The sequence below is a fragment of the Schistocerca gregaria genome, chromosome 4 (genome assembly GCF_023897955.1).
Source record: "Schistocerca gregaria isolate iqSchGreg1 chromosome 4, iqSchGreg1.2, whole genome shotgun sequence".
Taxonomy (NCBI): Eukaryota; Metazoa; Arthropoda; class Insecta; order Orthoptera; family Acrididae; genus Schistocerca; species Schistocerca gregaria.
Genome location: NC_064923.1, coordinates 636,489,137 through 636,513,257, shown reverse-complemented (window position 1 = coordinate 636,513,257; position 24,121 = coordinate 636,489,137). Strand labels below are relative to the sequence as shown.

The following is a 24,121-nucleotide window of genomic DNA, read 5'->3' as shown; positions in this document are numbered from 1 at the left end:
AATGTGTGGGTGTTAAGACACAAACGCTCTCAGAAGTTACAGGTGGGCGGGGCCAAAACACTTCTGGAACCCAGGCGACGGTACACTTATACACAGGCCTGGTGACGGCTATGCGACAACAATGACACTTGTGTCCAGCCGGCCACGGAGCGGGAAGCACACCGGCGCGGCCGTGTCAACAGTGGTACTCACCCTGCCGCTGGCGTCCACGCAGTTGACGTCGGCTCCGGAGAGGTCCATGAGCTGGCAGAAGGCGTCCTCGTCCGCCTCGCGGGCCGCGCGCACCAGCAGCTGCTGGTGTGGCGGGGGGGCGGCGGGTTGCGGGGGCGGCAGCGTGCCGCGGCGGTAGCGGGCCGTCTCGTGGCAGCAGCTGGCGCCCACGGCGGGCTTCGCGGCGGCACTCGCGGCTGCGGAGGCGGTGGCGGCGGCGGCGCGACTGCGCAGCCAGCTCTGGACGCCCGCCACCTGCGGCACCGGCAACCTCAGCGCCTCTGACGGGCGAGAGCCGAAACTGCGCTGCGCCGGAGTCACCACACACGCTGCTTGTTGCTGACACTTTGCGTGAAATTATTAACTAAAGGGTATTGCTAGAGACTAGACGTGCTTCCAGTACATTACTCGCATCTCTCTTTCATCTTCTACCATTACATTCCGCAAGTAAAGTTACAATGTGTGGCGGATGGTACCTCGTGTACCAGTAACATCCCTCCTGAGTCTGATTCCTGTTCCAGCACTGGCCCAGAATACACTCTAAGACAAATGAAAACGACCCACCACGAAGGAATCGGATGTGAAATACATGTATAGACAAACAAATGATTACAATTCCTGAAATATTGGAAGATTTACTCAAAACAAAGAACTTCACAAGTTGAGCAAGTCAATAAACTTTGAAACTTCCTGGCAGATTAAAACTGTGTGCCGGACCGAGACTCGAACTCAGGACCTTGCCCGCGAAAGGCAAAGGTCCCGAGTTCGAGTCTCGGTCCGGCACACAGTTTTAATCTATCAGGAAGTTTCATATCAGCGCACACTCCGCTGCAGAGTGAAAATCTCATTCTGGAAACATCCCCCAGGCTGTCTCCGCAATAACCTTTCTTTCAGGAGAGCTAGTTCCGCAAGGTTCGCAGGAGAGCATCTGTAAAGTTTGGAAAGTAGGAGACGAGGTACTGGCAGAAGTAAAGCTGTGAGGACTGGGCGTAAGTCGTGCTTGGGTAGCTCAGTTGGTAGAGCATTTGCCTGCGAAAGGCAAAGGTACCGAGTTCGAGTCTCGGTCGGGCACACAGTTTTAAACTTCCAGGAAGTTTCATATCAGCGCACACTCCGCAGCAGAGTGAAATTCTAATTCTCAATAACGCTTTGGTCCACCTCTGGCCATTACGCAAACAGTTATTCGGCTTGGTAGTGAGACAGTTGTTAGATATTGTCCTCAAGAACATCGTGCCAAATTCCATCCAATTGTCGCGTTACATAGTCAAATTCTGGGCTGGTTGGAAGGCTCTGCCATAACGATCCACATGTTGTCAATTGTAGAGAGATTCAGTGGCCTTGCTGGCCGTGGCAGGTTTAGTCAAGCACGAAGATTAGCAGTAGAAACTCTCGCCATGTTGGTGCAGACATTCTTTCCTGAAATGTAAACCCAAGATGACTTGCCAGGAAAACGGTGCGAAGAATATCGCCTACGTACCGTTGTGCTGTAAGGGTGCCACACATTACAACCAAAGGGGTCCTGCCTCGTAAAGAAATGGCACTCCACTCTATCACTCCTGGCCCTCGTGCCGTATGGCAGGCAACTGTCAGGATGGTATCCCACTACTATCTGGAGCGTCTTCAGACACATCTTCGTAGTAGAATTGTCTTCGGTGACGAGTCCCGCTTCGACCTAGCCTCAGTCACCAGCGAAGACGTCTCAAGTCCCAGACAGTCATGGGATATCTACGGCCCAACAACCAGGAGTGACGGTTTAATGTGCCACTTCCTTTCATAGCAGTACCCTTTTGGTTGTAATCTGTGGTACCCTTTCAGGACAGTGGTACAAAGACGATATTCTACGGCCCGTTCTGTCCTCCTTTATGTCCACCCATCCTGAGCTTACATTTCAGCAAGATTATGCCCACCCGCACACGGTGAGATTTTAGTGCTTGCCAAACACCATCCAGGCCAAAAGGTCTGCGAATCTCTCCCCAGTTGAAAACGTTTGAAGTATTTTGGGAAGTATCCTGCAATCAACTCGGGATTTTGACGATCTAACGAGCCTATTTACCAGAATTTGGTACGGTATCCGTCGGGACGACATCAAAACTCTCTATCAATTCCCAGTCGAAGCCTTGATTGCATAACGTTTAAGATCGATCAGGCTTTATTGATTTGCTCAATTTGTGAAGCTCCTTCTCTTGAAAACATCATCCACTTTTTCTGAAACTGTAGTCAATTTTTTGTCTGTACATCACATTTACCGGTTTCCGTCCCATTCGGATAATTCCTTCGTGGTACATCCTTTTTTCTTTCTTACACTACATCCTCGCTGCAACTGTGTGTTCGTAGAGTGCTTCCTACAGAGTCGGACAGGAGTATGGAAACACCAAAAACACAGATCATCACCAGCCTAATGTGGTGCAGAAAAACCATTGACATTCAAACTAGCTTCCACTCGTTTCGAAATGGGTAAATATAGATCCAGTACGGTTATCTAGGGAGTCTTATTTCATTCTTTCCGTTAAATAGTGGCAACTTAAGGTAACGATAATAGACGTGGCTAGCGATCACGCACCCTTCTCAACAAAGTAGACCACATAGGCTCAATTATATTAGGATATGGTGATCATCAGTTATCTGCTATATTAGCAGGTCCTTTGCCTCTCCATTTTCTGCGACCCATTGCATCCTTCTTAAGGCTGCTGTATGTTGTACCGTCCATCATGTCATCCAGTATCTGGAATCTCTTCCTTCCTCGCTTCCTTTTCCCTTCTACATAACCTTCTAAAACTGTTTTTATCAGTCCGTCATTCTTTCTTAATATATGCCCAATCCAATTTCTTTTTCTTCTCTTTATTACACCTAGTAACTATCTTTTCTCCCCCACTCTTCTCACTGCCTCTTCATTTTTTACTCTGTCCATCCAACTTATTCTTTCCATCTTCCGCCATGTCCAGACCTCAAAAGCCTTCAGACTTTCTCTGTCTTTTTTCCTCATGTTTCAGCGCCATATAGAAGAACACTCCATACAAGACATTTTATGAGTCTCTTTACGAGTTTTCTATCCAGACCGCTGCAGAAGATTCTCCTTTTCTTATAAAACGCCTCTTTTGCCATTGCTATCCTTGTTTTAATTTCTGTGGTGTACTTCCAGTCGGTGTCTATCCTGCTTCCAAGATACTTATAATTTTGCACCTGTTCTAGTGTTTCTCCATTCAGCACAATTTTTATTTCCTTATTTCCTCCTAGTGCCAATATTTTTGTTTTATTTGTGTTAATTTTCATTCCATATTTTTTCCGTTAGTTGCAATGGTGTCCAACAAATCCTGTAATTCTTTTTCTCCTGTGGCTAGAAGGACCATGTCATCAGCAAATCTCAAACACCCTACTCTTCTTCCTCCAATTTCTACTCGTTTCTCATCTAATGAGCATTGGTCAATCATATTATCCAAGTAGAGCTGATAAACAGCATCCTTGTCTTACTCCTTTTACTAGTCTGATCCAGTTTGTACTTTCTCCTCTCAATTTAACTGAAACTTTTTAATTAAGATATAATGAGTTTATAAGTCTTCTGGTTTCCCAGTCCACTCTCTTATCCCTCATTATAGTCGCCAGCTTGTCCCAAACCACACTGTCAAATGCCTTTTCTAGATCGATTAAGCACATATATAGGTGTCTTCCTTTTTCAATAAACCTTCCAAGATTCGTAGAAGCCCTATTGCATCCCTGGTGCCCGTATTCCGTCTAAAGCCAAACTGCTCCTCGCCAAGATTCTCCTTCATTACTTTTTCTAGTCTTTTATTAGTTATGGTGATAGTTGTCACAAAACTGGTCCTGTACGACGCGAGCTGTGCGAACAGGAGTCCTGTTGGCGTAGAACACAGTGGCACCACTGGGAACAGACACTGTACCATGGGGCTACGCGTGATCTATCGAAATAGTCTCATAATCCTTGGCAGTAATACGACTTTGGAGAGTAATCATGCCTAAAGCACCAACAAACCTCCACCATGTTTCACTCTTGGGACGTAAGCTCCACCAGTAGGTGGAAACAGAGTGACAGTGTGAAACAGGACCCATCCGAAGAAAATGACATTCTTCCATTGTTCCTTTGTCCAGGTTTCATGGCTTCGGGACCACATTTTCCTGTTACAGACATCTGAATCACTGATGAGTGGTTTTGGAATTGCAGCCGGCCGCGGTGGCCGAGCGGTTCTAGGCGCTTCAGTCTAGAACCCCGCGACCGCAGGTTCGAGTCCTGCCTCGGGCATGGATGTGTGTGATGTCCTTAGGTTAGTTAGGTTTAAGTAGTTCTAAGTTCTAGGGGACTGATGACCTCATATATTAAGTCCCATAGTGCTCAGAGCCATTTCAACCATTTTTGGAAATGCAGCTCACCCTGTAGATCCCTGATTATGGAGGCCCCTTCTTGTTGTCTGCTGACAGTGTTCGCAGGTGAAAAATTCAGTTCGCAGTGACTTTAGCAGAGGTCGTTCCCTTATTTTTCCTCACAATTCTCTGCAGTGATCATCTGTTACGATCACTCATCACATCCTTCGTTCGCTTTGGGACTTTGCGGATGATGTTTCTCCACTTTCCCTGTATGCGACACAAATCTTCGATACTGTGTCTCTTGAAACCTGAAATACTTTGGCTATGTCGGGTACGGAAGTACCGAAGTACCTACCATCCGAGCACCGACAGTTTCTGACAACTACACAGAACACTCTGTGACCCCGGTAGCTGAGTGCTCAGCGCGACTGAATGTCAAGGGGCCGGGTTCGATTCCCGGCTGGGTCGAAGATTTTTCTCCGCTCAGGGACTGGGTGTTGTGGTGTCCTAATCCTCATAATTTCATCCCCATCGACGCGCAAGTCGCCGAAATGGCGTAAAATCGAACGACTTGCCATGCGGCGAGCGATCTACCCGAAGGGAGGCCCTACTCACACGACATTTACATTTTTCACAGAACACTGTCATAACCACGACTGACACCTGCAAAGCAGCGGCGTAACCTGCGAAGCCTGGATAACACCTGCGTTTATGATGAAGCATACATTTCTTGTGTTCGTTCCATGTTTTTGTTCAACCTCTGCATGTACGCTACAGTCATTTGCAGGTGTCTGGGAAATAAGATTTTTCTTCACCTCCACGGGCCACTTTCTCCTTATTCTTAAAGGTGATATGCTGAAAGCTATATGCTGGATGGCTCTAGGGCGAATAATTCTCTGAGAGTAGCAGGCGTTTCTCATTAAGTATAGATGTTCTCAACACCTGTAGTAAAATAAATTTTGGAAAGCCCGAGAGGAAGTAGCATTTTGCAGCAGAGTGTTACTAGCAGAGACAGTAAATGGCCAATGAAATTTTCTACATGTCGCTACTGAGTTGCTTGCACATTGATACAACTGGCGTTCAGTTTGGAGCTCGCGAACTCGGGAAAGTCAGTCGGCAGCCTTTCCGCGTGGGCTCTCTGGTCTAGAGGTACCGATTCAGTTACAGATTTCTGGTTCGGAGATATAATCATCCAACATTATCAACCAATTATTTCTTCAAGCACGAAAAGTCTTGAGAGAGTTCGAAAGTTTATCGAAACCATTAAGTTCCATTTGCATCAGTGGAAATTTAGATGTGGCATTTTTCTGCGACTTTTTCCCTTTTGACTCCGAACTACTATCCTGTACTTGCGGAATCAGCTAGGTACAGGGTATGAACTGTTAGCAGCGTACTTACTCAATCCGGTGGTAGGGTCTCGACATCTTCCTGAGAGTAGTCAGCTACCTTCTGGCCATTAATTATTGACTTTGGCATAGCGAGACGTTTAAACCTGTCTCGTGGGTCGAAGCAATGCCGCCCACCCTTATTTACACCGACAGGAAAAGTGTAGCAGTTCACAGCATTAATTCCATAAATCTTTCCGATCAATTAAGTGCAGCAGTACGCACACTACAAATCGTTCACGTTGAAGGGCTTTTGGCAAGAGGCACGAGTGGTCTGAAGACGGATACAAAACGCGTTTCAGTATAAATCACGATCTATTTTTTCTTCTTAGTTTTCTCTCGAGAGGTATGTAGGAGGAAACAGTACTTTAACTGAGCGATCCCAGCACGGTTTTCGACCCGTCTTCACAGCTTTTCTCCCGCCTATACCTCTTCTCTCACCTTCGAAACTTCACACAACCTCTCCTGTGAAATTTGCAAGACTAGGACTCCTGTGAAGATATGGCTTAGCCACAGCCTGGGAGATGTTTCCAGAATTAAATTTTCACTACGCAGCGGAGTGTGCTCTGATATGAAACTTCCTGGCAGATTAAAATTGTGTGACGGACCGAGATGACAAGCGGGAGGTTTGCCTTCCGCAGGTAAGTGCTCTACCCAAGTACGATTCACAAACCCTCCTCACAGCTTTACCTCATCTCCCACATTCCCAACTTCGAAGAAGTTCTTCCGCGTAAATTATAGGTGTAGCACTCCTGGAAGAAAATATATAGCGGAGACATGGCTTAACTACAAGTTGAGAAGGGGGGGGGGGGGGGCGCTGCAGAGTGAAAATTCATTCTGGAATCCAATTGCAATTATTTTCAGCAAGTACTCATATAATCACATTGTATGATCGTTCAGATAAAGTGCAACTTACAATATGAGACAGGTTTATTTATTTAGACAGGTAAACGCAAGAAACGTTACTATTTCTGCGGAGATACGGACGCAGTTGATTTGGTTATTTTCCATATTGTTACAGCAACAAAATATAACATTTTTTCTAGCATGTAGGTAATGTAATTAAACAAGCTGCGTACGAATCCATTTAATTTAAATTTCTATCAATTTTAGATAGGGAGCTAGAAAGACTATTGCAGCGCCTGTGTCTGTAAGAAGTACAATGCGTTGTTCCTTCGGAAATGGATGCATAGTACTGCGGTACAAACACAGGCACTACAATATTGTATTTACCCGCCGACTGCAGTCTAACGACTTTCGATTAAAATTTCTTCCCTATGCGCCAACTACAGTAAGTGTACGAGTGCAGGCTAATGACGCATGGACGGCGAGATATGGAAGTTAGGGTCTGGCGTGATGCATACACGGATAGCAGGAACTCTTAAGCTGACCGCTCACGACAAGAGGAAAATCCGGGTTCGAGTAACGGTCCACACAAATTTACAGTGTCGTCATTCCATTCTACAGTCGTAGATTGTCTGCATTCACGTCTGCGAATACATTTTCTATTTTAGTGACAGATGCAGCTTGCTATACATAACGCTCTGTTTGCACAGTAGTATCCTGGTGGCGTAATCTCATTTAAATCAGATACTAAAAAGGGTGCCCGTCTTCTTGAGTGCGCAACTCAATGCGCCTCCTAAAAGATAGGCGCCCAAAATGTGAAGTCGGTTGGTGACAATCATGATGCGCTGTTTACAGACATCCGGACAAAGCGTACGGTTTCTTACATCTGCCTATCAGAATAAATGTGCTTTTCACTCAGTATATTGCAAGTTACAGAACACAGCCCCTTACCTTACCATGAATGTGTAGGATGTTTCCTACTAGTATGTATCTTCTTGTAACCGTAATATGACACTAAAAAGCATGAAACGTTGTGTGACGTCGTTGTCATAAGTTATTCGTTATATACAAAGGAAATTATTTATATATTTTATATATTTTTAATTTTTAATTTATCAGCATGCTTCTTTCTCTCAGGGATATTGTCTTTTCTTATCACTTTTACTTACGTGCATAAGTAAATATGAAACGGGTTCTTGAAGATCCTCAGTTATTCATGTACCAACTTTAGATTTTGCACGTGATGACTGAAATATAGTTGCTGTTAACTGAATTGAATGTAATTTTGTTTTTTTTTCTATTTATTGATTGCAAAGCAAGGCTTGAGAGAATTTCGATTGTTGCCGTGGAGCGGCCAAGATAAAACTTACCGAACTTATGGAGTCTGTATAGTTTAAAAACACGAACTTTAACGTAAATTAATTATCTGTTGCAATTTAAAAAGGTTCTTTTAACGAAATCTCTCGCATTTATAGTTACTTTTAACACTGAAAAATGAATTAATACTTCGGCGCGTAATGGACGACCAGAGGCTGCATCGGAAGATGAGCTTTTCGCAGCGAAAATTACTGAAAAAATGCTTATTAAAAAATTAGCCAATGCGAGCATTTGAGGTGACAACTATTACAAAGAAATTCATTTTGTAATAATAATAACAAGTTTATTTTAGCAATAAATACGAATAACTTACATACAATGTGTGTAGCCGCTCAATTACTGCCTTCAGTATAGCGAAACAAAACAGTGTGTGTACCACAAAATATGTCCTTCCTCCTCGGCCGTACAATCGCGTCTCTCTCGGTCCTTTTTTATTTTCATAGACATTAAATAAAGATGCTATCGCTGCATATCAGTTGTTTCAAGAACATTAACTATATCTTTTACACTAATTATACTCATAAAATACGTAAACTACGATTTACAACCGCTAAAAATGTCAATATTTATGTGACGTACCGTCACAGTTGCAAGGCCAAATTTACCTTGTATGCAAGGTGGAACGATATCCGAGAAATGGTACGCCGACAAACTTCAAAGATTATAAAGGGGCGTACTGAGTAACAAATTGAATGTAGGAACTTTTGTCTGCAAACGTCACCCAACGACGGTACAAAGCGTGCAGGTTAGAGGGACTGACGCCTGCCGCTAGGCAACCCCAGCTGCAAGAAACGTGATTGAGTACGCAGGTGAGGTGACGTTGTGACGTTTTAATAATCCATCAGAAAGCTGCGAACTGAGGTTTGCTTCTAAGCTGTGGCCTAATTTCAGACATTGGGGCAAATTTGGACGTTATGTGGCGTTGCTGGATACCGCTCTCGGCCATAGGTTCCTGTCCTCAACTACACAGACGAGAAACACCAAGGAGGAGTTGTGCGATATAATCGAAAGTTGGTACACGTGTTGTTACATCTGAAAGATGCATTTGAGGATGAAGATCAGGTTTGCTTGACACACACACTGTAACGGTCGCGAGCGTCAGTTACCTTTGAGACTGGACGTGGTGAGTTGATGTTAGTCAGATGTTCCTTCTGCGATACTGAAGAAACACTTGGCAGGAATGCAGACACTGAACACGATTGCTGGCGGCGGTGTCACGAGAATGAACGGTCGCAGAAAGGCTGGGCTTCAGACGGCCACGTGGCACCATTAAGAGGGAAGACTACCGTGTCCGGATCGGAGTGCATTTGCGGCAGCAATCTGACAAGGAGACGACACGACCCTGGGGTCCGGGATTTGTCCGAAATTTTGTGTGGTGAAAGAGGATCCCTAACACCTCACGTGGTTAATATATTAGGACGCACTACTACGAAAATTCCGGGAAAAATCGATCCAAAGTTTCTTAGGTGCCTCATGAGTATGAATTGTTAGTCCATTGCCGAGCCGCCGTCTGGCCTACGCGGTTAGCAGTCGGACCCTTACGCCAGAGGTCTCGGGTTCTATTCCTCATCTGTTGCTTGCAAAATTGCAGCCCAGTGTTACAGGAGAATCGTGAAATTAATTCCCAGGAAGACTGTATAAAAATTCATTCTATAATTCACCATCAGTTATCGTCACCAATATTTCCAGACATGATTCAATATGCCTGGTTTGGCTCAAAATTATCAGAAACTCAAAACATTTTCGTAAATGTTAATGGCGCATATTTTTGTACAGATTTATTGCAAACGCCCTGTGATTGTAAAAAATCCACTTTTATATGTTGCACACACCGTCAGGTGGCTTGCGGAGTATGGATGTAGATGTAGATGTCGCATAAATTATTGCTTTGTTTGTTTTACGATAATTACCACTGAGGCTCTCGTTTATAATTATTATATTATAAAAATTGAATGGTTCTCAATCGAATTTGTTATTCTGGTTAAAAACCCAATGATTCTCCTTATATAATTTACAATGAAAAATGGAAAAGCCACCGCCATGAATTGTGTTGTTGGGCAAAAAGAAAATAATTTTACTCAATAATGTAACTAAAGATAATGTAGGTTTGGGAAACTTTCTGAATAATTGGTGGAGTAACAAAAGAAAATGAAACAGAAGAAAAAAAAGTGCCAGAGTAGGAATAGAACCCGAAACCTCTGGTGTAAGAGTCCAAGCCCTAAACATCTAGGCCAGACGGCGGCTCGGCAGTAGGCTAACAGTTTATACACATAAGGCACCTAAGAAAATTTGGATCGATTTTTCCCGTGATTTTCCGGGTAGTGCGTCCTAATATCTTAACCACGTGAGGTGTCAGGAGTCCTCTTTCACCACACAAAATTGCGGGCAAATCCCCGACCCCATGGTCGTGCAGCCTCCTTGTGAGAAGCAGTGGGCACCGTAGTGACAGTGTTACAAATAGGTTACTTCTAGTACAGCTCCGAACCAGACGTCCTGCAGCGTGCATTCCACTGACTCCAAACCATCGCCATTTGCGACTTCAGTAGCGTCATGCGAGAACATAGCGGGGACGCGGGAGGGGATCACGGCGCAAATCTGCTGCGTTTTCCGATGAAAGCTGGTTCTGCTGCGGTGCCAGGGATGGCTATATGTTGATTAGGAGGCCAGTTGAGAACCTGCTGACAACCTGTGTGCGCGCTAGACACACTGGACCTACACCTCGAGTTATGGGCTGGGGTGCGACTTCATACGACTGTAGGAACTCTCTCGTGGCTATCCCACGCAACTTGACCGCTAACCTGTCCGTCAATCTGGTGATACGAGCTGTTGTGCTGCCATACATGTTCAACATTCCAGGGTGTGTTTTCCAACAGGATAACGCTCGCCCACATACTGCTGTTGTAACCCAGCATGGCCTAAAGAGTATCCCCATGTTGCCTTGGCCTGCTCCAATTAATCACATATTGGGTATTACCGGACGATAACTCCAGTGTTATCCACAACCAGCATTAACCGTCGCCGTGTTGTCCGATCAAGTGCTGCAGGCACGAAACTCCAAAAATGGTTCAGATGGCTCTGAGCACTATGTGACTTAAACATCTGAGGTCATCAGTCCCCTAGAACTTGTAACTACTTAAACCTAACTATCGTAAGGACATCATACACAGCCATGCCCGAGGCAGTATCGAACCTGCGACCGTAGTGGTCGCGCGGTTCCAGACGAAGCGCCTATAACCGATCGGCCACAACGGCCGGCCATGGAACTCCATCCCACACTGACATCCGGCACCGGCACAACACAATGCAAAGTTTTCATGCTAACATTCAACATTCTGACAATTACACTGGTTTACTTGCACTTGAATTAACCTGTGATCTTGCAGTGTTATGCACTTAAACATGTTACCTAGACAAATGAATTTCCCGATATTTCATTACTGTCCATTTTTTCCCGTCATTGCTTTGTTGCATTCTGTATATTTAAGTATTTGTTCCACAGTTACATTATGAGAATTGGTTAAAAACAGTCTTGGTTGCAATTTTTTTTTTCAACAACGCGTTTCGCCTTATTTAGGCATCTTCAGGTTATCTTTTCTAGATGGCCACGAGAGAAACTAAGATCTGCATAGCCCGTTCCCGTTCACAGGAGCGATCTTACTGTTTGGTACTCGCTTCTGTGAATGAGAACGCGTTATGCAGATCTTGGTGCCTCTCGCGTCCATCTAGAAAAGATAACCTGAAGATGCCTAAATAAGGCGAAACACGTCGTTGAAAAATAAAACAAAATTGCAACCAAGACTGTTTTTAACCAATACTGTTAAGAATTGGTTTGCTGTTATGCCCCATATAGATTGGAACAATTTCTGCATTATGAGAGCTGCATGACGTCAAGCGGAATCCGTCGGTATAAACAAATCGAATGACTGTACTCATTTCACACTTAACGGGAGGCTATTGTTCTACGCATCTTTACGTGCTCACTTTGCGCTCAGAACTTAGAAACGTGACGCGACGAGATCGATGGGAATACTAGAGACACTGCGCAAAAGTCATCTGATTTTCACTGTGGTTTTAAGTTCACGACCGATCGGACATCAAACAGCAGTCCTTTTACATTAACGTGCAAATTAATTATGACAAAACGTTAATGAATATCACATGTATAATACAGTTAGTTCAAAAATCAAATATCTGTGAAATCTTATGGGACTTAACTGCTAAGATCATCAGTCCCTAAGCTTATACACTACTTAACCTAAATTATCCTAAGGACAAACATACACACCCATGCCCGAGGGAGGACTCGAACCTCAGCCAGGACCAGCCGCACAGTCCATGCGTGGCTGCAGCGCCCTACACCGCTCGGCTAATCCCGTGCGGCAATACAGTTAGTAGCTTACTGCATATTAATAACTAATGTGTCCTCCGTATGTTTTAATGAGCCTCGGAGTACGTTGGGGAAATAGATTCGATCATGTTCGAGTAAATGTTTCGTAGTTCGTCGTCACCAAATCACACTTTTCACCTCATTTACTAAGAGACATTCTTTTGCTGAACAGTCCATTTTACCAAAACGCCTTTTCACAACAATCCAAAAATTCACGATGCTATTTAAGTCTGTTGAATTGCCAGGCCACCGAAGCACATTCAGTGCCCCAGGGCCACTTGCAATGAAGAAACCATTATTTGGGAGGGTGTTTTACAGTCTCTTCACGGGCGCTACGCTTAACAACCGTTGCTCTGCAGCCTTGAACAACAAAATGTGACTCACTACTGAAAATTACACGTGCCAACAGTTTGTTTTCCATGGATGGAGTTAACAACTGCTTCTTTATAGGCTTTCGTGCTTTTCGTCAACAATCGAGATGCCTACGTCGTACCGTCGAACAGTCAGTTCAAACCCGAGAAGCCAAAAAATCTGGTTGAGGTCCCTTACTTGTCACGTGAGGATGAATTCTACTGTTTCTAAGTACAGTTTTGTAGGTCCTATGGGTGGATTTTCGTTTTCGTTCACATCTGCATTTTCTCTTTGGAGACAGAAAGGTAGTATCACTATATGTCCTAATAGTCTTGAAACTATATTTTCCCACACCAACGACAGACACAATGTATCTTGTAGTCACAGATGTGTGTTCATGAGGAAGAACTATTTTTGCCCGCTTCTTAGGTGAAATATCCATTTTAACACAACACAAATATTCCTGTCGAGAACACAGAAATAACAGACGCTGTTGCTACTCACACACGCACTCAACTGAACTGGAGGGGAGCTACAATTCTCGTTCCTCGAAGAACCCAAAAATTGAGCGAATAAAATTTTTATTGCTAACCATCTTCAATTCCTTGTAAAATAAAATATGAGCTTGTCCCAATTAATTTGCACACTACTGTACTTGAGGGTAATAATAACACGTGATATTAAATGGGATGATCATGTAAAATCAGAATTAGGGAAGGGTACCGAAAAAGTGCAAAGCATATGTGAAGGCAGTAGCATACAAGACGCTAGTGCTACCAATTCTAGAGTACTGTTCCAACATTTGGAGTCTGTATCTAGCAGGGATCACAATAGATATAAATTCAGAGATGCTCTGCTAGGATCGTACCAGGACGGTACAGAAATTCTCGAGGAATTAAAATGGGAATTCCTGAAAAATCTACAATGTAGTTCCTGGGAAACATTGTTTGGTAAACCTGTGCGACAATTATGCTGCTACACCATTACGTACCTCGCTTAGGACTCTATATATATGTCATAAAAAAGGCATATATAATTATGAGTATATATAATCTCCTCCTTAAACCACTATATGGATTTCAGCCACAATTGGTACACATACCAATTACTGTTTGGAGATAATCGCTGTGGGGACAATAATCATCTATCTATAAAACAGGCGAGCGTGAGGAAACTAGTGAACCTCACTATGCGCAAATTCACAGATTTTAGTCACTCAATATTTGAAAATGAGAACGTTTAATGACTTGCAACAAACTTGACACATAATTTCAAAGCTTTACGAAACATTTCCTCGCTGACAACCCCTCAAAATGATGAAAGAAGGTTTAAATGGCTCTGAGCACTATGTGACTTAACATCTGAGGTCATCAGTCCCCTAGACTTAGAACTATTTAAACCTAACTAACCTAAGGAAAACACACACATTCATGCTCAAGGCAGGATTCGAACCTGTGACCGTAGCAGCAGCGGGGTTCCGGACTGAAGCCCCTAGAACCGTTCGGCCGCAGCGGCTTGCGAAGTTTTGGAAAGCCCCGACTAAAAAGTCTCTCCGAAACCCGTGGACCGACAGCAACCAAACGTGGTACATATGTTACTATTTGGAAAGAAAAACTGTGGAGTAAGAACCAAAACCTCCTACTGCGATGTAGAGAGAAGAGAGGACGAAGAGAGAGACAGAGAGGGGGAAGGATGACATGGACACAAATACACTCCTGGAAATGGAAAAAAGAACACATTGACACCGGTGTGTCAGACCCACCATACTTGCTCCGGACACTGCGAGAGGGCTGTACAAGCAATGATCACGCGCACGGCACAGCGGACACACCAGGAACCGCGATGTTGGCCGTCGAATGGCGCTAGCTGCGCAGCATTTGTGCACCGCCGCCGTCAGTGTCAGCCAGTTTGCCGTGGCATACGGAGCTCCATCGCAGTCTTTAACACTGGTAGCATGCCGCGACAGCGTGGACGTGAACCGTATGTGCAGTTGACGGACTTTGAGCGAGGGCGTATAGTGGGCATGCGGGAGGCCGGGTGGACGTACCGCCGAATTGCTCAACACGTGGGGCGTGAGGTCTCCACAGTACGTCGATGTTGTCGCCAGTGGTCGGCGGAAGGTGCACGTGCCCGTCGACCTGGGACCGGACCGCAGCGACGCACGGATGCACGCCAAGACCGTAGGATCCTACGCAGTGCCGTAGGGGACCGCACCGGCACTTCCCAGCAAATTAAGGACACTGTTTCTCCTGGGGTATCGGCGTGGACCATTCGCAACCGTCTCCATGAAGCTGGGCTACGGTCCCGCACACCGTTAGGCCGTCTTCCACTCACGCCCCAACATCGTGCAGCCCGCCTCCAGTGGTGTCGCGACAGGCGTGAATGGAGGGACGAATGGAGACGTATCGTCTTCAGCGATGAGAGTCGCTTCTGCCTTGGTGCCAATGATGGTCGTATGCGTGTTTGGCGCCGTGCAGGTGAGCGCCACAATCAGGACTGCATACGACCGAGGCACACAGGGCCAACACCCGGCATCATGGTGTGGGGAGCGATATCCTACACTGGCCGTACACCTCTGGTGATCGTCGAGAGGACACTGAATAATGCACGGTACATCCAAACCGTCATCCAACCCATCGTTCTACCATTCCTAGACCGGCAAGGGAACTTGCTGTTCCAACAGGACAATGCACGTCCGCATGTATCCCGTGCCACCCAACGTGCTCTAGAAGGTGTAAGTCAACTACCCTGGCCAACAAGATCTCCGGATCTGTCCCCCATTGAGCATGTTTGGGACTGGATGAAGCGTCGTCTCACGCGGTCTGCACGTGCAGCACGAACGCTGGTCCATCTGAGGCGCCAGGTGGAAATGGCATGGCAAGCCGTTCCACAGGACTACATCCAGCATCTCTACGATCGTCTCCATGGGAGAATAGCAGCATGCATTGCTGCGAAAGGTGGATATACACTGTACTAGTGCCGACATTGTGCATGCTCTGTTGCCTGTGTCTATGTGCCTGTGGTTCTGTCAGTGTGATCATGTGATGTATCTGACCCCAGGAATGTGTCAATAAAGTTTCCCCTTCCTGGGACAATGAATTCACGGTGTTCTTATTTCAATTTCCAGGAGTGTATGACGAAGGAAGAGATGGACAAAGAAAATGGGAAGGGGAGGGGGGCAGGTAATACCGGGTACTCAGCTATTCGTGAGAATAAGAACAGTACAGAAATCGCCAGTACTGGTACTGATACATTGTGCAGCGGCCCGCAATGTATTTGGCTATGTAGAAGTAATCCCGTCGCCTATTGTCATTGAAGCAACGTGGCTTCGTGGCTTGCGTAAAGTGCGCCTGCGTCCAAGTCGACGCGCTCGAGCGACCATAACGCGACGTCGCCGCAGCGTACGTCGCCAGAGGCTTGGAAGGCAACAGGCAGCCGCCGCGTCTCTGTGGCAGAGAGCTTGGGCGCTCGCCCGGGTTCAACGTCTCCACCGCAGATGCAGTGAGAAAACGTGCGGTACCTGCGGCGACAAAGGCGCCTTGTCTCCTTCCCGTACATGCCGGGGGGCCAGTGCTTTGTTCTAGGTGATGATTGAAAGGCCACGTGCGGTCACTTTAGATTAGACTTTTGATGAACAGTTACTGAAACGAATATATGTGTGTTGTGCGTACTGTAAGACCTTCGGTACACACAACATCAGATTATTTGACTTGTCGCTCTAACGAAGTAGGCGAGTGTCAGCAATATGTCTCGTGGTCTTATCGTGACGTGTTTATCTTCTTCCGTTAGGTCAGACGATAGAAATGCCACTTGCACGCTTAGAGTAGCAGATTGACGGTGACCAACTTTAAGCAGAACTTGATTAATTTTCACACACACTTATTAAAATAATAAAAAAGCATAGACATTACGTAACTTGATTCTGGATGCTGTTTACAATTGAAAATCTGAAGTTCCTTTGGTCTTGGTACGTTAATATTATTCTCACATATCTCTGATACTTGACAAAGTGTCTATACATTTATCTTCATGGATATGTACAGGAATATGATAATCTTCTTGGGTGCAGACTGAAACTTGACTATAGACTGATACAGACTAATGCAGACTGATACAGACTAATGCAGACTGACCTATCGGAGGTCTGTACACTCGTTATAATACCTCGCATGTTCAGGTATCACTGAGTGTGATCTGCGAGGAGAAAAGGTTCTACGTTAGCAGCAATCTCATTGGCTGCGTTACATATTAATACGCGGCGCCACGTCATGTCCGAAAAAAGAGGACCGCTGCCAACGGTACATGGAGCCAGACGGAGCGTGGATATTGATGACGCGCGTGTCGAAGATGGTAACAGCCATGACACTTTCAGAGGGAAAGATTGTCGTGTCCTTGAGTGGGACTCCTTCGCGTATGTAGAAAGCCACCCTCGCCCTGACTGATCACATGTGGACGTGTATGAGTCGTAGCCGTAGACCGGTGGTAGTGTAGCAACGCATACTTCCTGAAGAAAAAAAATGGTTCAAATGGCTCTGAGCACTATGGGACTCAACTTCTGAGGTCATCAGTCCCCTAGAACTTAGAACTAATTAAACCTAATTAACCTAAAGACATCACACACATCCATGCCCGAGGCAGGATTCGAACCTGCGACCGTAGTGGTCCGCAGTTCCAGACTGTAGCGCCTAGAACCGCTCGGCCACCCCGGCCGGCCTTCCTGAAGAAGGGCGACTTCTACGTCAGAGGCCCGAAGCATATCACATAGGAGCTGCAACTTGGGTCCAGTGCCGATCATGTTGATCTTTAGTGTGGCGAACCGGTACGTTTGTTTCAGTGGTAGTGGACGAGCATTTACCATCACGAAGGGGAGTATGACGAGGGCACCGACAGGAAGTCCCGTCCCATCTGTTGCAGTGACTCGCTCTTGATGTTAACAGACAGCCTCGTCTGGAGGAGGCAACTCTTCCGGAGGAGGAGGCGTACCTTCATCAACATCGTAGGCCTACACTCCTGTGCCGTAGGTCTGTCCAATGTCCATGAGAATTGCCTCGTGGTGAGAGAGATCTGGAGCTGTCGACGGGGAGACAGGCGTCTCAACCTGCGCACCGATCGCTTCATTGTGTTTGGCGACCTCCAAGGTGGTCCCGGCCTGCGAAACGTCTTGTTCATCGTGAATGCTGTCCGCCGACCTCTGCGTGGAAATGTCGGCTGGTTGCGTGTCGTCTTGGTCGTCTTGGGTGGCGACACTTTGAGAGCCCGTGGGTGAACGGCGGCGGCGTTTGCGCCTACGTGGCGAGCGTTTTTTGCGCATGTGTTCCTCAGTGTCGGACGACGGCAAGGAGGAGCGTCGACCTGGTTCGAAGGCGTTGGTGGGTTCAATGAAATTGTCCAACAGGTGTTGTGAAGAAGTACTGGTCTCCTCAGCGTCCGGTGCGGGAGCATGTTCGGCGGCGAGGTTGTCAGGTGGGATGTCCGCACCGTCCATAGGTGACTGGGACGGTGGGACGTGCCGATCGGAAGGACCGGGCGACGGACTGGACGAAACTGTAGACGTGGCAAGAGCCGCTGCGTAAGTGACCGGTAGGGCGGTCATCGTGGGTGTGACGGACGCTTCCGACAACGGGAGCTGCGCGACACGTCTTTAAATGCATTCAGATCGCAGATGACCTTCTTTCCCACAACCGGACCAGGTCCAAGGTTGGCCGCAGTACATTACAATGACACGGCAGCCTCAGATGCGTAGATAGGAAGGCACGTGTTTCTGTAACTGGATGCGAACCTGTCTGACACCGTTTAAAACGGGATAGGTTTGAAATTGTACCCATCGTTCGGCGACATGTTCCAGAACGTTACCATAGGGACGGAGCGCCGCGATGACGACGTCTGCGGGTAGTTCGAACGGCAGCTCGAAGATCCTTGTCGTCCGTGTGCCGAGACCTGCGTGATCGACGGTAACGGGTCCGACGTTGCCGTCTGAATTTCAGAAACGCAGTCCAAGTTTTATCTCTTGAAGCACCTTGTCGCACGCTGCATCGTTGATTATTTTGACGGAGACGATACTGCTAGTTATGGACAAGTGGATACCGATTAGATCCGTTGGTGGTGTTTTAACTTCATCGCGAATACATCGTTCTACCTCCAGGGCCTTAGGCCGGGCGAGGTCGGAACAAAAGTTGAAACGTAATGTCTTTTTCCGATAGTTGTGCGCCATGGTGGTCTAGAAGGAAAATGGCAGCGGCCGACGTAAACACAAACACACGGTGCGCGTCGCGCCCGCAGCGCTCTGGCGCTTGAGAGCCTCGCAGCACTGCCGGCGGCAGACTGTCCACTCAGCTACGGTGGCGGACAGGGAAAAGACGAAACACCATGATAATTTACCAGTAGAAAACTATGTAACGGGCACAGAGTTATTGCCTAGAAAAAATGCTCGTTAAAAACGAAGAAAAATATTGACTAATATTATCGGGGGAAAACAATGTATTTAATTCAAGTAAAGGAATGCGAATGACAAATGGATGCAGAAAAATGAGCCTTTTTTTCAAATTATAGATAAAATTATAAAAAAGAACAATGAATGTAGGCTACCACTCTGAGACGACTAGAATTTATGGAAGCTTATACACGATCCCAACAAAATACACTGTCGAGAAAATTAGTACACCCTTTTAGAGGTTTCCAATTTACTAAAATTTCATTGCTACAATAGTGCATATGGAGTACATGCAATGATTACATTTAAAGATCAATAGCACAAGCAGTTATGAGGAACCAGGTATCAACTCATGCTGTAACACCCACATTAGAAGGTTATGTAGCCTACATGGTCGTCAATGAAGACGATGACTCTGGCATCAAGGTCGGCCGGTGTGGCCGAGCGGTTCTAGGCGCTTCAATCCGGAACCGCGTGACCGCTACGGTCGCAGGTTCGAATCTTGCCTCGGGCATGGATGTGTGTGATGTCCTTAGGTTAGTTAGGTTTAAGTAGTTCTAAGTTCTAGGAGACTGATGACCTCAGATGTTAAGTCCCATAGTGCTCAGAGCCATTTGAACCATTTTTTTGTTAAGTCCCATAGTGCTCGGAGCCATTTGAACCATTTTTTTCTGACACAGAAGGCGAATACTGATCTGGGATACGTCGTACCAAGCTTGTTCGACCTGTTCACGTAGTTCTGTAAGAGTTGTTGGTTGACGAGTAGCACTAGTAACTTCTCGTCCCATCACATCCAACACGTGCTCGATTGGAGACAAATCCTGAGATCGTGTTGGCCAGGGAAGCTGCTACACATCTTGCAGGGCACGTTGAGTTTCAAGAGCAGTGTGTGGGCTCGCGTTATCCTGTTGGAACCGCACCTCACCTTCCTGTTGTAAGAACGAAGAAGAAGCGGTTTAACAACGTTCTGCACGTACCGAGAAGTGGTTAGCGACCCCTCCAGAAATACGTAAAGAAGAATGAGGGCTGTAGCTTACCGCAGACCAGACCGTTAGATCTGGGGTGGGGCCATTGTGTCTTGGCGAATACACTCTACGAGACAGCGCCCACCAGATATACGTCGTGCGTGCAAAAGACCATGACTTGCGTGCAGGCAGAATCTGCTTTCATCGCTGAAGACCGCTGCGCGTCATTCCAAGTGATCCTCTGCAGCAACAAATATGGTTCAAATGGCTCTGAGCACTATGGGACTTAGGTCATCAGCCCCTTGGAACTTAGAACTACTTAGACCGAACTAACCTAAGGTCACCACACACATCGATGCCCGAGGCAGGATTCGAACCTGCGACCGTACCGGTCGAGCGGTTCCAGACTGAAGCGCCTAGAGCCGCTCGGCCACACCGGCCGGCTCTGCGGCAACATTCGAGCCGTGCACGTAATGTGAGGCTTGAGTGACAGACGGGCCAGAAGTATGCGCGTCCATAGTCCCACTCCTAACAGCCGGTTCTCAACAGTTTGTGGTGACACGTCTGGGCTCACAACCCCTCTTACGTATGCTGAGTAGCTATACGATCTGCGCCTGCTGCCTTTACGATATGACGAGCTCACGGGCATCTGTGCCTCGTGGACGTCCAGAACCTCACCTGCGAGTGTGAAAACAGTCACGTGACTACTGATACCAAGAACGTTCACGTGACCACTGATACCAGCTTCGTTGCACAACTGACGCAGCACGACCAACTTGTGTGGCGATTGTCCGAAAGGATCATCCCGCCACTCGGAAGGCTAGCCTTTCAATCTCGCTCAATTCGCCGTAGGAAGCGCGAGAGCGCCTCAGTGGCATAGTTGCTTGCTTGTTTCACATGTTTGCCTAATTATAATGAGGTCTTCTAGATATGAATGAAGTCTTCTAGATAAGACTAAATTACCCCATTCTTTTCAACTGAATTTTTTAACTGTCTTTAACCAAGTATGTGCGACATACCTATGTTACGAATCCTCAGTGGTCTGGAAAGTGAAACGTCCCCTTAGAAATTTTTTTTAAATTACAGTGCTGGAAAACCGCCGGCCGCGGTGGTCTCGCGGTTCTAGGCGCGCAGTCCGGAACCGTGCGACTGCTACGGTCGCAGGTTCGAATCCTGCCTCGGGCACGGACGTGTGTGATGTCCTTAGGTTAGTTAGGTTTAAGTAGTTCTAAGTTATAGGGGACTAATGACCACAGCAGTTGAGTCCCATAGTGCTCAGAGCCATTTTTTTTTGTTGGAAAACCTCTGCGTTATTTAATTTTAAAACAGCTGAGCAAAACTGAACGTACTCAGACATTTCTCTCTTTACTTATTCTGATCAGCACTAAACTGACACAGAGTGTTTTTAGCCCAACCAGTCTGACTTTCAGTAATCCCCACAAAAGAATGGCCCTGACTAACAATAATCTATATGAAACTTCCTGGCAGATTAGCTACCCAAGCACGACTCACGCCCCGTCTTCACAGCTTTACTTCTGCCAGTACCTCGTCTCCCACCTTTCAAACTTTACAGAAGCTCTCCTGCGAACCTTGCAGAACTAGCACTCCTGAAAAAAAGGATTTGGAGGAGACATGGTCTAGCCACAGCCTGGGGGAAGTTTCATATCAGCGCACACTCCGCTGCAGAGTGAAAATCTCATTCTGGAATAATCTATACCTTTCATGAATCACTTACCTCACAAAAATCTTCGTTACTCGAACTACTGCAATACAGCGAGCATCGATACTGCCAGCTAAATAAAAGATTATAACTACCGAAGGCACTAACTACTGATAGGCATAGCTAGCAAATGAAAGATTTTGATAGAGAACAAACATGTATTTGCCTTAATAGTGTTCAAAAGTAATTATATATATATCGCTCTCAAAACTCTTGTCATCTCTCTCCCCACATCCACCACTGCTGGCGGCTCACCTCCAACTGCCCAAAGCTACGTTCTGCTCACATCCAACTGTCCAACACTACAATAGTGAATATTCCAACAATGCCAACCAGCCACAGACTGCACACAGCACAGTCAGTGATTTTCATACACAGCGCTACGTGTCGTTATCAACATAAAAACCTAAACAGCCTACTTGCAAAAGAAAAGCCTATTGAATACGCCTGAAACACTTAGAAGAAACACCACAGTAGTTTTGCACGTTGCACTTTTTGTTTTATTTATGCATCCAGACGCTTTACGCCTTTTAACATCTTCAGTGAGTGTCCTGGAATATTACTCGATTTTTTCGTTGTCACATATTGGTAATAGATTTAAATCAATTAGTGGAAGTTTTTTATAATAATAAGAAAGATACTTACAGATCAGCGTCTAATTCATTATTAGAAAACCATGCAGCTATGTTTCATGTGGAAAGTAGTTTGAAAGTTTCCAATTTTTCGTGTAGTCACTTTGTTTTCGTAACAGAATATTTTGCAACGTGGCAAGCTCCAAGGCGAGTCTCTATTCGTTCTTTGGGCGTCTTCAGCTAAGCAAATGGAGGAGAGTTGAATTACCTTTATGGGATACGTATTATCACAGTGACAAACTGCTAGAGAGAATGATTTTAAACCGTCCCTCAACTGTTATTGACCCCTTGCATATATCTCAGCAAGCTGAAATTCGTACTGGTAAAAGCTGCACAGGACAATTACTCTATCTCACACAGTTCACAGCCCGTAAGGTGACAGGAGTGGTATTCATTGACTTAAGAGCAGCGTATGACACTGTCAACCACCAGTTCGTATTAAACAAGATCTACAACCTAACCAAGGATTTCAGTCTCATCAGACTCATCCCTAATCTTCTGCAGAATCTCCAAAGACAGTGTACTCGATGGAGGCTACAGAAAAATGTCCTTCCCAGGGAAGGGTATTGGCTCCCGTTCTGTTCAATATACACTACTGGCCATTAAAATTGCTACACCAAGAAGAAATGCAGATGATAAACGGGTATTCATTGGACAAATATATTATACTAGAACTGACATGTGATTACATTTTCACGCAAATTTGGGTGCATAGATCCTGAGAAATCAGTACCCAGAACAACCACATCTGGGCATTGAGTCAAACAGAGCTTGGATGGCGTGTACAGGTAGAGCTGCCCATGCAGCTTCAACACGACAACACAGTTCATCAAGAGTAGTGACTGGCGTATTGTGACGAGCCAGTTGCTCGGCCACCATTGCCCAGACGTTTTCAATTGGTGAGACATCTGGAGAACGTGCTGGCCAGGGCAGCAGTCGAACATTTTCTGTATCCAGAAAGACCCGTACGGGACCTGCAACATTATCGTGCTGAAATGTAGGGTTTCGCAGGGATCGAATGAAGGGTAGAGCCACGGGTCGTAACACATATAAAATGTAACATCCAATGTTCAAAGTACCGTCAATGCAAACAAGAGGTGACCGAGACGTGTAACCAATGGCACCGCAAACCATCACGCCGAGTGATACGCCATGATGGCGATGACGAAAACACGTTTCCAATGTGCGTTCACCGCGATGTCACCAAACACGGATGCGACCATCATGATGCTGTAAAGAGAACCTGGATTCATTCGAAAAAATAACGTTTTACCATTCGTGCACCCAGATTCGTCTTTGGGTACACCATCGCAGGCGCTCCTGTCTGTGATGCAGTGTCAAGGGTAACCGCAGCCATGGTCTCCGAGCTGATAGTCCATACTGCTGCAAACGTCGTCGAGATGTTCGTGCAGATGGTTGTCGTCTTGCAAACGTCCTCATCTGTTGACTCAGGGATCGAGACGTGGCTGCACGATCCGTTACAGCCATGCGGATAAGATGC

The 24,121-nt window shown here is 46.1% G+C and overlaps 1 protein-coding gene across 4 annotated transcripts in view; it reads right to left on the bottom strand.

The window, feature by feature from the left end:
* Positions 1 to 24,121, bottom strand: part of LOC126266974 (ankyrin repeat domain-containing protein 33B-like) — a 1,584,966-nt gene that overhangs the window by 754,959 nt on the left and 805,886 nt on the right. For 3 of the 4 annotated variants that reach the window (XM_049971702.1, XM_049971705.1, XM_049971704.1), the window contains one exon: positions 193 to 465. In XM_049971702.1, the coding sequence (XP_049827659.1) occupies positions 193 to 465 (273 nt within the window). Of the gene's footprint in view, positions 1 to 192; positions 466 to 24,121 lie in introns of those variants that run through there. The other variant, XM_049971706.1, reaches the window with a different exon arrangement.